At 33.9% G+C, this 12,890-nt stretch overlaps 2 protein-coding genes across 2 annotated transcripts in view; one reads left to right on the forward strand and one right to left on the reverse strand.

Moving 5' to 3' along the window:
• Nucleotides 1–406, reverse strand: part of LOC136039503 (sphingolipid delta(4)-desaturase DES1-like) — a 53,561-nt gene extending 53,155 nt beyond the window's left edge. The window contains exon 1 of the mRNA XM_065723291.1: nucleotides 275–406. The gene's annotated coding sequence lies outside the window, so the exon portion shown is untranslated. The remainder of the gene's footprint in view (nucleotides 1–274) is intronic.
• Nucleotides 1–12,890, forward strand: part of LOC136039114 (uncharacterized) — a 70,743-nt gene that overhangs the window by 3,311 nt on the left and 54,542 nt on the right. Inside the window, exons 2-4 of the mRNA XM_065722599.1 lie at nucleotides 4,237–4,248; nucleotides 7,565–7,751; nucleotides 11,201–11,373. Coding sequence (XP_065578671.1) covers nucleotides 4,237–4,248; nucleotides 7,565–7,751; nucleotides 11,201–11,373 — 372 coding nt within the window. The remainder of the gene's footprint in view (nucleotides 1–4,236; nucleotides 4,249–7,564; nucleotides 7,752–11,200; nucleotides 11,374–12,890) is intronic.

Raw genomic sequence — 12,890 nt, forward strand, 5'->3', positions numbered from 1 at the left:
GAGGTAAATTTATTTCTTAGCTACCTGACTAGTCTGTTAATATAAACATTACCCAAAAAGCAAGCTTTTGAATGTAGCATGGGCTATATCTGGTCTCATGAGACCAGATATATTTCCATTTCTCTCGCTTAATTCCCACTAATAAAAAGTCAACTGTATGGATATGATATAAAAATATCATATTTTGGTAATTTTTCAAGGCAAATTCTACTCTGAAAAAAAATAAACTAGACCATTGATAAATGGAAAAAATAATCCAGGTAAATTAAATTACTTTGCGTGAATCCTATGTTCTTGCTGAATGTATGTAATTTGTTGTGTAAAAATAAGAGATCCTTTGGGAGGTATCCTTCCTGTTGACAATTTTATATTTGAGTCAACTAATAGAAAATCTAAGAAATGTAACTTAATAGATGGCAGGAGAGTATAGACTTATTTATGTAAGACCTTTCTGGCGACCTTATTGATCAACAGTCCGTTCTAGTGAGAAACAATTGACGAACAACTATGTACTAGCGACAAACATTGAGGACGAAACCAATAAAATTTAAATAATTTTCACTATAATTTTTTTCAAATTCAGTGGAAATTTCAAGAAAGAATATTATGGAGGAATTGTTTCTGTTCTTACAATCTTAGGTGAAAAAAGTTACATTGTCGTAAAGGTTGTCATATTTATCATTAGCTTGATTGTATACCTAAAATGGGTCATAAGAAAAATTTTTCTTTTGAACATTATTCAAAAGTTTCTATTAGCTTGTTTTAAAAAAAAATTTTACTCTTAAGACCAATCAAAATAATTGTTGCCACTCCTTAACCCTTTTTACATGGCTGTGACGCCGTGGCCAATTGCAAAGAACATGATGCCCAAATCAACTCTAAGGTATCAAGTTAATAGTTTTTGACCTCTTCAAAAAAAAAAATGTAAAAAGTTTTTTTTACTCCTCTTCAGTTTTTTAAGCTAGGAGTGATTGGAGTCTGTTTTATTTTTGCCGAGTGATCGTACAACGCTTTTTTTAATTAGCTTTCAAATAATATAGGTGGTTCCTTATCTCTACCCCCCCCCCATTAAAGATCTGTGTGGGGACTAATAATACTTTCTTCTAATTAGTCCTATCCATTTCTTCCACTTTGTCCAATCTATATGGCGAATTCCACTTATAGTTTTTTATGTTTCATTTATAAAATTGTAAATATAGAATATTTCCATGATTTCTAAAAATAGCAAAAATATTTTTTTCTATCCAATTTGACAATTCAAAATAACAATCCTTTTAGTGAAAAAAAAACTGTTGATATAAGAATCGAAATACCAATCTGATTGCGACATTGTCATTGAAATCCATATTTACTTTGGATTATCGACTAAAGTCGAATTTACTTAATCGAATTGCAATATTTATCCTACCAAAAACAAATACATAAACAACACATGTAAGTTAACTGTCACCCATTTTTGTCTTTATCACAACTACGCCTAATTACTTTACGAAACATTAAGCTGAGCGACATTACAGTGAAACTTATGTATAAGACAGACATGATTAACTGAAATTTTATGTTTTCCTTCATACTACCGTCAAACTTGGTCTACAGAAGAGAAATCGGAGTTTGCAAGAAAATGCTTTTAAAAATTTGCTCTTAAGTATTGTCTTTATGAGTGTCCGAAATCTGATTAATATCGACATTCACAGGTGAATGTCCAAAATTCACTTTTCTCTACTTGGATTTAAATAGCTTTGCGAATAAGGTTCACCGGTGAATGTCAACTTTCATCAATTTCGGACATTTACGGTAACAAATATATCATTGGACAAAGTCGTCATTTAGAAAAAATAATGTACAAAACTTCCATCTTTTTAAATTTCATAAAATTGTGCTTAAAACCTTCACTCTGATTGGTCAATCGTAAATTTTATGGTTAAAGCTTGAGTATTGATCAACAACCAAACTTGCAAAAATATTTTAATTTTTTTTCCTTATTTTCAATCGCTGTGACTTTCAGTCATTTTATTTTCACTACGTTTTCTCTTATTATCACACTTTGCTAAATTACCCAAGCCTATTCGTTTTCATTTTCCAAATAGTTCTTCATTTCCAGGTTTCTTTTTATATACACAACGGTGAAGACCGTACTGCCTTTCCATTATACAAACACAGTATTAATCTAAGAGAGTGAAATTTTTTATCCCTAAATTATTGTTTCGGCTCTATGTCCAAGGACCGTCTACAGTAAATCACAAATAAAATCAAACAAGACATAATAAAATCCATAATCATAAAAACTTAATCAAAATTATATATGAGGGTTTCTGAATTAAGGAATGACTTGTGAAAGTTTACCCTCAACTTATAAAAAAAGAATTAGGTTGAATCATCGGATGGCTGAAGGCTAAAACTGTTTTCAATATGTTTTGTTGCTTAACCCTTCCTTAAGTAACTTTCATATCAGTTCCCTAATTCAAGTGGCAAAGTTCCCTCCTCCCCCCTTTGTAATCTTAAAAATGAAACAATTGACCATTGCCTATTTGAATGTAATATGCTGACGTCCGCACAGTATACCCTGCAATATAAATTGTTAGAATACTTCAAACACCACAAAATCTCACTATCAGCCAAGAGTCTAGCAGACCATACCTTCACACAGAGCACAGAACTCATATATATATATATATATATATATATATATATATATATATATATATATATATATATATATATATATATATATATATATATATATATATATTCTCTTATATATTCTCTATATTCAATATATATTCTCTTATAATTCAACTCCTAGTATCAAAAGGTTTACTGCACGAAATCTGAGCAGATTCAAGGACAAACCAACTCAGTAGTTCTGTCCATCTCACAGAGTGAGTCAAAAGGAAAATGGCTGAATAGTCTCGACTGAAAAGCCCGCGACTGCTGAAAAAGAAGAAGAAGAAGAACTCCAATTCTGCGACTCAGATTCATAACTAATGCGATAAAATTCACCGGTTCAAAAAGAGATGCATTGCTGTAGCTAATTGTCCTTTTCTGAAATATACTACATTTTCTCCCCAGCTATTTTAGGGTGCTCTTTCTGCAGTTAAAAAAAATTAGAAGACAATAAAAATAACTCTACAAACTAAGATTACTATATTGGAAGTCACTGTCATGACAGTGTTCAAGCGTGACTCTGAAATATGGGCGCTTTGAAAGGTAGTGTAAGATTAAAGGTTTTTAGGAGGCATTATCAAGAAATACTGACAGAGATCAACTATCGTATATAAACTAATAAGCTGTGCGAAAAATATCATTCGATCTCAATTTTTAGAACTAAAATGAAAAAAAGGTAAAGATGGTAATGCAACGTTTTACGGATGACAGATTGCCAAGGACTGATTGACAGAGTGCCAAGTATTGGGCTATTTGATCATCCATCAGACACAAAATAAGAAGCAGGTCGTCCCTGAAGGGTGGGAAGAAATTATTTAAAGTGAAAGGGAACTTCATGGGAAGGGATAAAGAGTAGAGGTTTATATAAATGAGGTTGGAGGCTGAACCGGTGAAGTTGCGTTGGCCTCAGCACGTTTAGAACAATCTGATGTTGGTCTGAAGGACCCTATACTTAAGACAGTTAAAATAATAATAATTTAGTTCTCACCAAGTACACAGTGAGACTCTGGTTAGTCCAAGGTCAAAGTTCCATCAGGATTCAAAAGAAAAATCTGTGGCTTTTTTTGGGAATATTCCTAATCGAACAAAAATAAATTATTCTATCCATAAAAGGACGGAAAAAGTTTATTATATAATAATTATAGCCTAATTCGAGATTCGTAACAAAATTTAGAAGCATAAATAAACAAATTAGTCAAAAATTAAAAAAAAAACTATCGCAGCCATAGGTCAAAAACTCAAAATGTTTCTAAGTTTACGGACAGTCACAACGTCTAGTTTGGAAGCATTAAAATCAAAAGTCTTCGCAGTATATTCAAAACATCCAGTTTCCTCTACAATCTCAACAATTTTCTGGGCAGTGTTAGGATCAGACACTGAGGAAACACGCCTTTGTAGTTCCATTAAGTCTTCCAAATGATCTTTCGTGAACCTATATGGGTTAGAAAACTCACTATTGTAATCTTTGCACTGGAGTCTATCAGGTTTTGTCTCCTGGTAGTCTTCGTAAACTGGTGTAACGGGTTCCTGCCTAATAACCGGCTCAAAAATAGCCTTCTGGCTATTTACCAGAACAACCTTCTGGTAAGTTTCGTATTATTTCCATTTTTTTGAATAAAAGGATAAAAAAAAATGCTATTTTGAAGTACGATTTTCTTCTTGTAAAATTGTATGTATTTCCTTCTATCTTGAAATTCGATTTTCTTCTTGCAAAATTGTATGTATTTCCTTCTATCTTGAAATACGATTTTCTTCCTGCAAAATTGTATGTATTTCCTTCTATCTTGAAATACGATTTTCTTCCTGCAAAATTGTATGTATTTCCTTCTATCTTGAAATACGATTTTCTTCCTGCAAAATTGTATGTATTTTCTTCTATCTTAAAATACGATTTTCTTCCTGCAAAATCGTATGTGTTTCCTTCTATCTTGAAATACGATTTTCTTCCTGCAAAATTGTATGAGCTATAGTGTATGATTTTTGTTTAAATGGAAGAATTTGTAAAAAACTGAATTTAGCTATGCTACGATAGTTCTTCAATATACCAATCTCTCTCTTTCTCTCTCTCTCTATTTCTATTGTTTTCTCCGAAATTAGAAAACAATATAAAAAAGAATCTGCATTTTCCGAATTCCGAAGGCGTAATCTGAAGGTATAACTTCTGCTAAACCTAAAGCAACGTAAGATATTAGCATAAGAGTGTTGAAGATGTTAGGACCACTAGCCACCAATATAGGTAAACACGGTTTCCACACTCCAAAATAAGTTGCCGTACGACTGTTATCAGGGCCGCTCAACACGGTAACTAAGAACTCGCCTTGACCTACCTTTTCGTATAGGCTAACGTCTTTAGCTTATAATTGCCCAGCCATGCATTGACAAAAGAAAACCACTGCTGTGATATTCCCCCTCTCACTGGAAAAATATCTTCTACTAGAATGACACTCCGCTTTGACCACCTTACCCCAACATAACTCGGGTTGAGCAATAATTCACTTGTAATACATAGAAAAGCTTATTTTAATTATTAGGCCAAAAACAAGTCAAAATTTCGATAAAAGACGTAAGCGAAGACAAGGTGAACTCGCGCCTTTCATGGACCAAGGGGATCCTGATTAATCAGGTAAAAGTAGCTATCAATGGTTTCCTTTTAATTCATTTTGCCGATGTCTTGGGAATAAGATCATTGGAATAAAATTAAGATTGTGAACTATACTTAAGAAATATTTTCGCTGATAATAATGATGATATAAGTTGATATATTTTTAGTCAGATTTAAAGAAAAATCAATACATTTAAAGAGTAGCGAAAAGTGGATTCATAAGAAAGAATCAAATTACATTTATTTGGTAATAAAGTGGATGACATGCAATGACACCCAACAAGAGTATTTGCATAATTTTTGGAAACGGGGGAAAGTCACCCAATAAGCGGTGCAATTTAGATTAAAATTTTGCCATCAAATCCGAAGTTTTTTTTGCCCTAAAAGGAAGTTTCGATCCATCATCTTCAAAAATACTAAATTTGATACTTTCCCTGGACAAGTAATCATGGACATATGTTTATTTTTTGTTTTATTTTTTGCTTTTTTTTTCTGCAATTGTGACAGTGCTGAACGAGTGATTGTTTTTTTTTTTTTTTTTTTTTTTTTTTTTTTTTTTTTTTTTTTTTTTTTTTTTTTAGTGTTTCCACTTACGCTTTAAAAGGTGCTTCAGTAATGGTGCCTCAAGGCAGTGACATGCTTGGATTTTTGACAATTGATTTTAGTTCCTGTTATGTCACTTTTCTTTGTCCAATGGATGGTGTTAAATGTATTTAATCTTGCAACTGAACATTTGTAAGAACGATTGTTGTGAACTCCCAGCACATTTAAGCATTTTTTAGCTTCTGTAATATTTCATTTTACAAACTTAAAGATTTAAGTTTATTATAAACTTCGCGATAAGTTGAACATGAAACCCAAAATTACTTGGAAAGCTGCCTAGTGATGACTTACACTGTAAACCCTGTACTTGGTATAATGTTTGGAGCACGAGAGGATAGATAATGGAGCAATGGAGTACGTAATGACAGATTCGTTACTCGAGATTGTGGTTTGAGAAAGAGCTCAAATTTAGAAAAAATGTCACTTTAGGCTTTTTTAACCAATACATTAGACGATCGGACCGCAAGTTTTCGTAAAAGTTTAGCCCCCCCACGCCCCCCCCCCCCTGCTCCAACATAGCCTTGTCTAGTGGTTTCTCATTCCTCATCAGTTGAAATAGCCAGTTTTTAACTATGAATGTATTAACTATGTTTGATCGTTTGTGGAGTGTTGGAATATTTTCTGGCTGTCTTAGGGGAGAGGGGGAAGTGTAGGAAAAAGGTATATTCGGCTGAGAAGGGAGGAGGATTATTATTCCTTGATTCTCTGTGTGTTTGTTTATACAAGGTGCAAACATGACGAAGTCTTGAAAAGTGTGTATGCCGTGTCCGTTAAATCTTCGTTCCAATAAGCCCTCTTTCAAGACTCGTTGACCACTGGTTTGATACAATTGCTTGTTCCAAAAAAACACTTGCTCTTAAAATACTTAAATAAAATATGTAAGTCCCTATTTTTGGTGATAGGCTAATGTCTCAGTTCGCATGTTCTAATTTGTTGAATTGGAGGTTTTTTCGGTCCCCTCTCTCTTAAATTGCAAAACAATTTGTTTGACCACAATGGCCTTCCATTTATAGTTAAACTGACATGAAATTATAAAAATGGCAAAAAAATTCTAATTGAGAGCGTTGTATTAAAAAAATAACTTTTTTGCGTATAAATTTCTGGATATTTCGGCTTTATATCTGGCAGTCTTTACCAACAGGTATACAAAAGAAAAAAAGTAGATAAAATCAACTACCAAATACTAATAGCATAAAAAGATGAGAAAGACGCACAAAAGCTATTAAAAGGAATTGTAAGCTTGGATATTTCTCATCCAGTATTTATAGTCCAACTTTGAATAAACCCGAGCCGTAGTTCCGAAAATTTCTGGATGTGGTTTTATTTCACACTAGTTTCAGACGGGACTTGAAAAAAAGAAGGGGAACTTAGATGTACTTTGAAAGACTCGTGGTCCCTTAAAAGACAGAAATCCCCTTGCGGAGCTCATGATATGCCCCCCCCCCAAAAAAAAACCTTCATCATATGTGCGAGTCAGTATTAATATAATACTTTACGTATTACGTATATCTATTATAGTCCATTTATTGTCCAGCTTGGAATAAACCTAACAACCTTCATTCAAGTCTTCCTCATTATTGTAAGTAGTTTGGATTTAGACAAGTCTTTGCATGCAAGAGTTCGCACTTATAATATATGTACCTGTGCCTGGCAGGAATGTTTTACTTAGGCTAAAAGCTTTTTCTTTTTTTTTAGGCAACGCACCAAGGCATGCTGATTCTTATTTGTCTCCTTTGGAAGATGCATATTTTACAATTGCTCTTGGATCAAGCGTTCAACTCATAAAACTAGGGAAAGTAGGACAAGTTCCCGTGTTTTGTGAGCTAAGTTATGGCTCACTAGTTGGAAGGATATGGGGAGGTCTAATGCCTGGAGCACTTAGGTGAGTGATTTATAATGACTCTTGGATCAATCGTTCAACTCATAAAACTAGGGAAACTAGTAGAAGTTCTCGTCTTTAGTGAGCTTAGCTGTGGCTTACTAGTTGGAAGCATATGGGGAGGTATAATGCCTGGAGCACATAGGTGAGTGATTTACAATGGCTATTGGATCAAGCAATCAACTCATAAGACTAGGGAAAGTAGGACAAGTTCTTGTGTTCTGTGAGCTAAGTTATGGCTCACTAGTTGGAAGGATATGTGGAGATTTAATGCCTGGAGCACTTAGGTGAGTGACTTACAGTGGCAATCGGATCAATCGTTCAACTCATAAAACTTGGGAAAGTAGGACAAATTCCCGTGTTTAGTGAGGTAAGCTGTGGCTTACTAGTCGAAAGCATATGGGGAGGTCTAATACCTGCAGCACATCGGTGAGTGATTTACAATGGCTATTGGATCAAGCAATCAACTCATAAAACTAGGGAAAGTAGGACAAGTTCCCATGTTCTGTGAGATAAGTTATGGCTCACTAGTTGGAAGGATATGGGGAGGTCTAGTGCCTGGAGCACTTAGGTGATGGATTTACAATGGCTTTTGGATCAAGCAATCAACTCATAAAACTAGGGAAAGTAGGACAAGTTCCCGTGTTTTGTGAGCTAAATTATGGCTCACTAGTTGGAAGGATATGGGGGGGGGTGTCTAATGCCTAGAGAACATAGATGAGTGATTTACAATGACTCTTGGATCAATCGTTCAACTCATAAAACTAGGGAAACTAGTAGAAGTTCCCGTGTTTAGTGAGCTAAGCTGTGGCTTACTAGTTGGAAGCATATGGGGAGGGCTAATGCCTGAAGTAAATAGGTGAGTGATTTACAATGGCTATTGGATCAGGTAATCAACTCATAAAACCAGGGAAAGTAGGACAAGTTCCCTGGTTTTGTGAGCTAAGTTATGGCTCACTAGTTGGAAGGATATGGGAAGGTCTAGTGCCTGGAGCACTTAGGTGAGTGATTTAAAATGGCTCTTGGATCAAGCATTCAGCTCATAAAACTAGGGAAATTATTACAAGTTTCCGTGTTAAGTGAGCTAAGTTATGGCTCACTAGTTGGAAGGATTCGGGAAGGTCTAATGCCTGGAGCACTTAAGCGAGTGATATACAACATCTCATCTAACGCATAAGGGAACAAACCTTGAGAAAAATCTTGTCGGCAATTTCAATTCATAGAACCTGTATTCCTATATAGCTGAGCAGAATACTGGTAACAATAATTTGTTCTTTGTATCCTGGACCGCCAATTGGGGAAAGGGACTAGATTTGTTTTTCCTCCCCAAAGTTTAGAATTTTTGTCTGTGTTGAAGGAAACTCTCCATTTGCCAATTAAAATTTGAAAACACCTGTTTTTGTAATCATTCCCCTCTGGATTTTGATGTTTCTTTATATCTATCGGAAAAAAAATCCTTGCAACCCTCTACAATTTCGTGAATTGGCGCCCCTGTTTATATTTTCTTGTTGAGATTTTCAATAGATATGTTTTTCAAGTGTTTTTAAGGAGGATTGGTTACTTTTTCATTTGTAATTTGAGTCTTTTGTTTGAAAGAAAAATTTTTACAGGTAGTAAGATATTTTTAATAGAAATATTTTTGATTGTTGTTAGTTAGCTTAATTGAAACTTTTACATGGAGAGTGATTTTTTTGAAGGAGGATTCCTTACTTTTTCAGTTGTAATTTGAGTCTTTTGTTTAAAAAAAAAAAATCCCTACAGGTAGTAAAATACTGTGCCCATGAGATTGATCTGGAAGATCTCTTTTCGTTAAAAACCGGAAAATTATGGCAAGAAGATGATATTTTGCTGTGGGGGCTTGAAAATAGCTCCTCCCCCCGCCTTAGAGATTGAGTTCATGTGTATCTACTCATTTTTTTTAATTCCTCAAAATCTGTCACACTTTAGTACTTTCTAGGATTTTAGTATAAAATGAAGATCCGGACAACTAACTTTTGCTAGTTTTTGACTTTTTAGAGCACTCTCAATTACTAGCATTAATTCAGGAAAATAATTTGGACGAGGGAGAGGGAAAATGGATTTGTACAAAATCTGAAGGGGGGATTTTATTTCTTTTCCAACGTTTTCGTTGAAAATACCGAAAAATTGCATTTTTTGATTAAAATATCAAAAGAAGCAGTTTTTTGAATCTTTGGGACACTTGCCCCCTGCCCCTCCAATTGATGCCACTGCAGTCAAGAGTATATCAGTAAGAATAAAATACTGAAAAATGAAATTTTTTGATGAAAATATGAAAAGAAGCAGTTTTTTTTTAATCTTTGGGACGCTTGCCCCTCCTATTGATGCCACTGCAGTCAAGAGTACATCAGAAAGAAGAAAAATACAAAAAAGTAATATGAATTACATTTTGTTAGCTACGATTTGAAGTTAATTTTGACCTAAAAATGCTGGTTTGGCACTTTTAATTAAGCGTATAATAATGTTAAATTGGTATCCGTGGATATATGTCACTCAGGGGCGTAACCAGAATCCAGTTTTGGGAATAGTTAAAACCAATTAAGGAGGGGGGTAACTATGAAATTATTTTTTTTAGTCATTATATAGACAAAATGGATATTCAATTTTTTTTAATGGGTAGGTTCTCCTCTCTGTAATCCCCCCCTGGCCACTTCAATGACGATATTTTAAACTAGCTGCTTGTAGTATTTGATTTAAGATAACTTTTCTCATCCTACTTGATGGGGTATGAGATACTAAACAATCTTTCTTGACACACTGTGTCTTCAACAGTCTTTATTGAAACACTGGACAATCTTTTTTCCACTTGACTGTACATATTATTTTTCAATGTCTTAACATTCTACGTAATTTAAATTTTTTACAATACGATAAAAGAACGATATCATTCTAAAATAGGCTACTTCAAAAAGAGTTATTTAAATAGAAAGCATCTAACTCTCAACGTTTGCTTGCGAATAATCTTTCTCTTAGGGTCAACTTTTAATTAGACATAAAGCGTCTCGTGTTGTCGTCCAAGTACATTTGAAAAGAGACGGTGGGATCCGCGCCAAGACATGTGAGCAAAAAATTCTTTTTTTTTTGTGGTCACAGCCAATAATAAGAATTTTCTTAATAATTTGTATAAAAATTGCCCAAAAATTTGGGAAAATCTAGGATATCTGGGGATGAGCGAGTCGCGAGGCCCCTTTTGTACGTTTCTGCCACATTTCTTCCCTTTTTTTCTCTGTGATACCGACTTAAATTTCGAGCCTGTTCTAATTTCCACTGCCTTTGTTCTAATTCTAGTTCAGTTTCCGTCCATCCTCCAAATCATATTATACATTAGTTATTAACAGCTACATTATACATTATTCATTATCACTTTTTATTATAAAGTATTTACTTTTTAAATAAATTATGTGTAATTTGAATATTTTTATATATATATTCAGATCAGGGAAGTCAGCAGCGTCTTTTGTTGATACTGTCCAAATCGTGTCTTTTTCCAATGATGACGTTTTAATATTTGGACTAACTGACGACATCAAACTCCATGTCTGGAACGCTGTCACTCATGAGTACAAGGGGATATATGAACTCGAAAAAAAGGACTACGCTATTGGACGTAAGAATATTTTTCATATTCATGTAAGATATATTATGTGTAATAGTATGTAGATATATGAAATTATATGAAGATATATAAAAGTATGTGAATATATTACATGCAAGATATATTATGTACATATTTATGCATTTATATAAGATTTATAGGTACCTGCAATTAAAGCCAGTTGCTAATGAAGTGAAACAAGTCTTTGTTAATTTGCCCTTAAGTCATTATAGAGGAAAGTCGTTTTTAAGTGTTTTGTTGTTTTTAGCAGTTTTCACACACACAATGTACTATACATACACCTTGATTTATAACTTGGACTAGTTTTTTTTAGCATTATTCAGAAGTTAAAAAAAATTCAATGGGAGAGGGTCTGAAACTAATGGTTTGAAACTAGAGGTTTGAAACTAATGCTTTGAACTATGTCAGAAAACTCCAGATTGACACACGAAGGAACACACTTAGAAAACAGTAGGGAAAATTATCTCAAGATAGTGGAAATCAGTTCAATGTAGTTTTCCAAGTGTGGTTCTTCGTTTGTGGTGGAAAGGCAGTGTTGTCTTCGTCATTATTTTACTCCAGACTGACAATCAAAATTAAGAAAAATCGTACAAATAAAATTTCTGGATATGTACGCTGGCGGGTCCAGGAGGGGGTCGGGGCCTAATGACATGAAAGATGTCTTTGTTAATTTGCCCTTGTGCTATACAGGAAAGTAGTTTTTAAGTGTTTTGTTGTTTTTAGCCTAATTTTTTGTACGAGACACCAGTTACGGCAGCAGTGTTAGCTGTTCTCATACACGCAATGTACTGTATATATATATGTATATATATATATATATATATATATATATATATATATATATATATATATATATATATATATATATATATATATATATATATATATATATCGACATTTTGTATCAAAGTGTCCGTCTATTTGTTTTTCCGTTCGCTGAGTTGCAGCTCAACGGCTTAAGATAGAAGTGTGAAATCGTCTGGAACGAATCTTATAAATGGGCAAATCCTTCTTAAATATACTATAAGTTTTGTAAATTGTGCAAAAATTGACAAAATTTTTATTAGAAGATATAATTTAAGAAATGTTGCTTAGGGGGACGTCGTAATCTTTCGTTTTTTGAAAGGGCCAAAGGCGTGATCGAGGGGGCAGCAACCAAAAGGCAGCGAAGTCATGTTTCTGGTTTCGTGTACAGTGAAGAATCAGCTAAACTAATCAAGCTGGAAATGTGGAAAATTATACTAAAGAATTTTGGAACTGTTATAACGGTGACGAAAACAATGGTGACGGGCAGCGACGAAAAGCCAGCGAATTCATGTTTCTGGTTTCGTGTGCACCGAAGAATCAGCTAAATAAATCAAGCTGGAAATTTGGAAAATTATATTGAAGAATTTTGGAACCAAAGAACCAGCAAAAATGAGGTGTGCACTGGTTTGATTGTTTATTGGTGTGCTTGTTTATCCGGAGTGTAACTTCGAAAACTAAGTGGAGCAAAAATGAAAGGAACG

This window comes from Artemia franciscana, chromosome 19 (assembly GCF_032884065.1).
Source record: "Artemia franciscana chromosome 19, ASM3288406v1, whole genome shotgun sequence".
Classification (NCBI taxonomy): Eukaryota; Metazoa; Arthropoda; class Branchiopoda; order Anostraca; family Artemiidae; genus Artemia; species Artemia franciscana.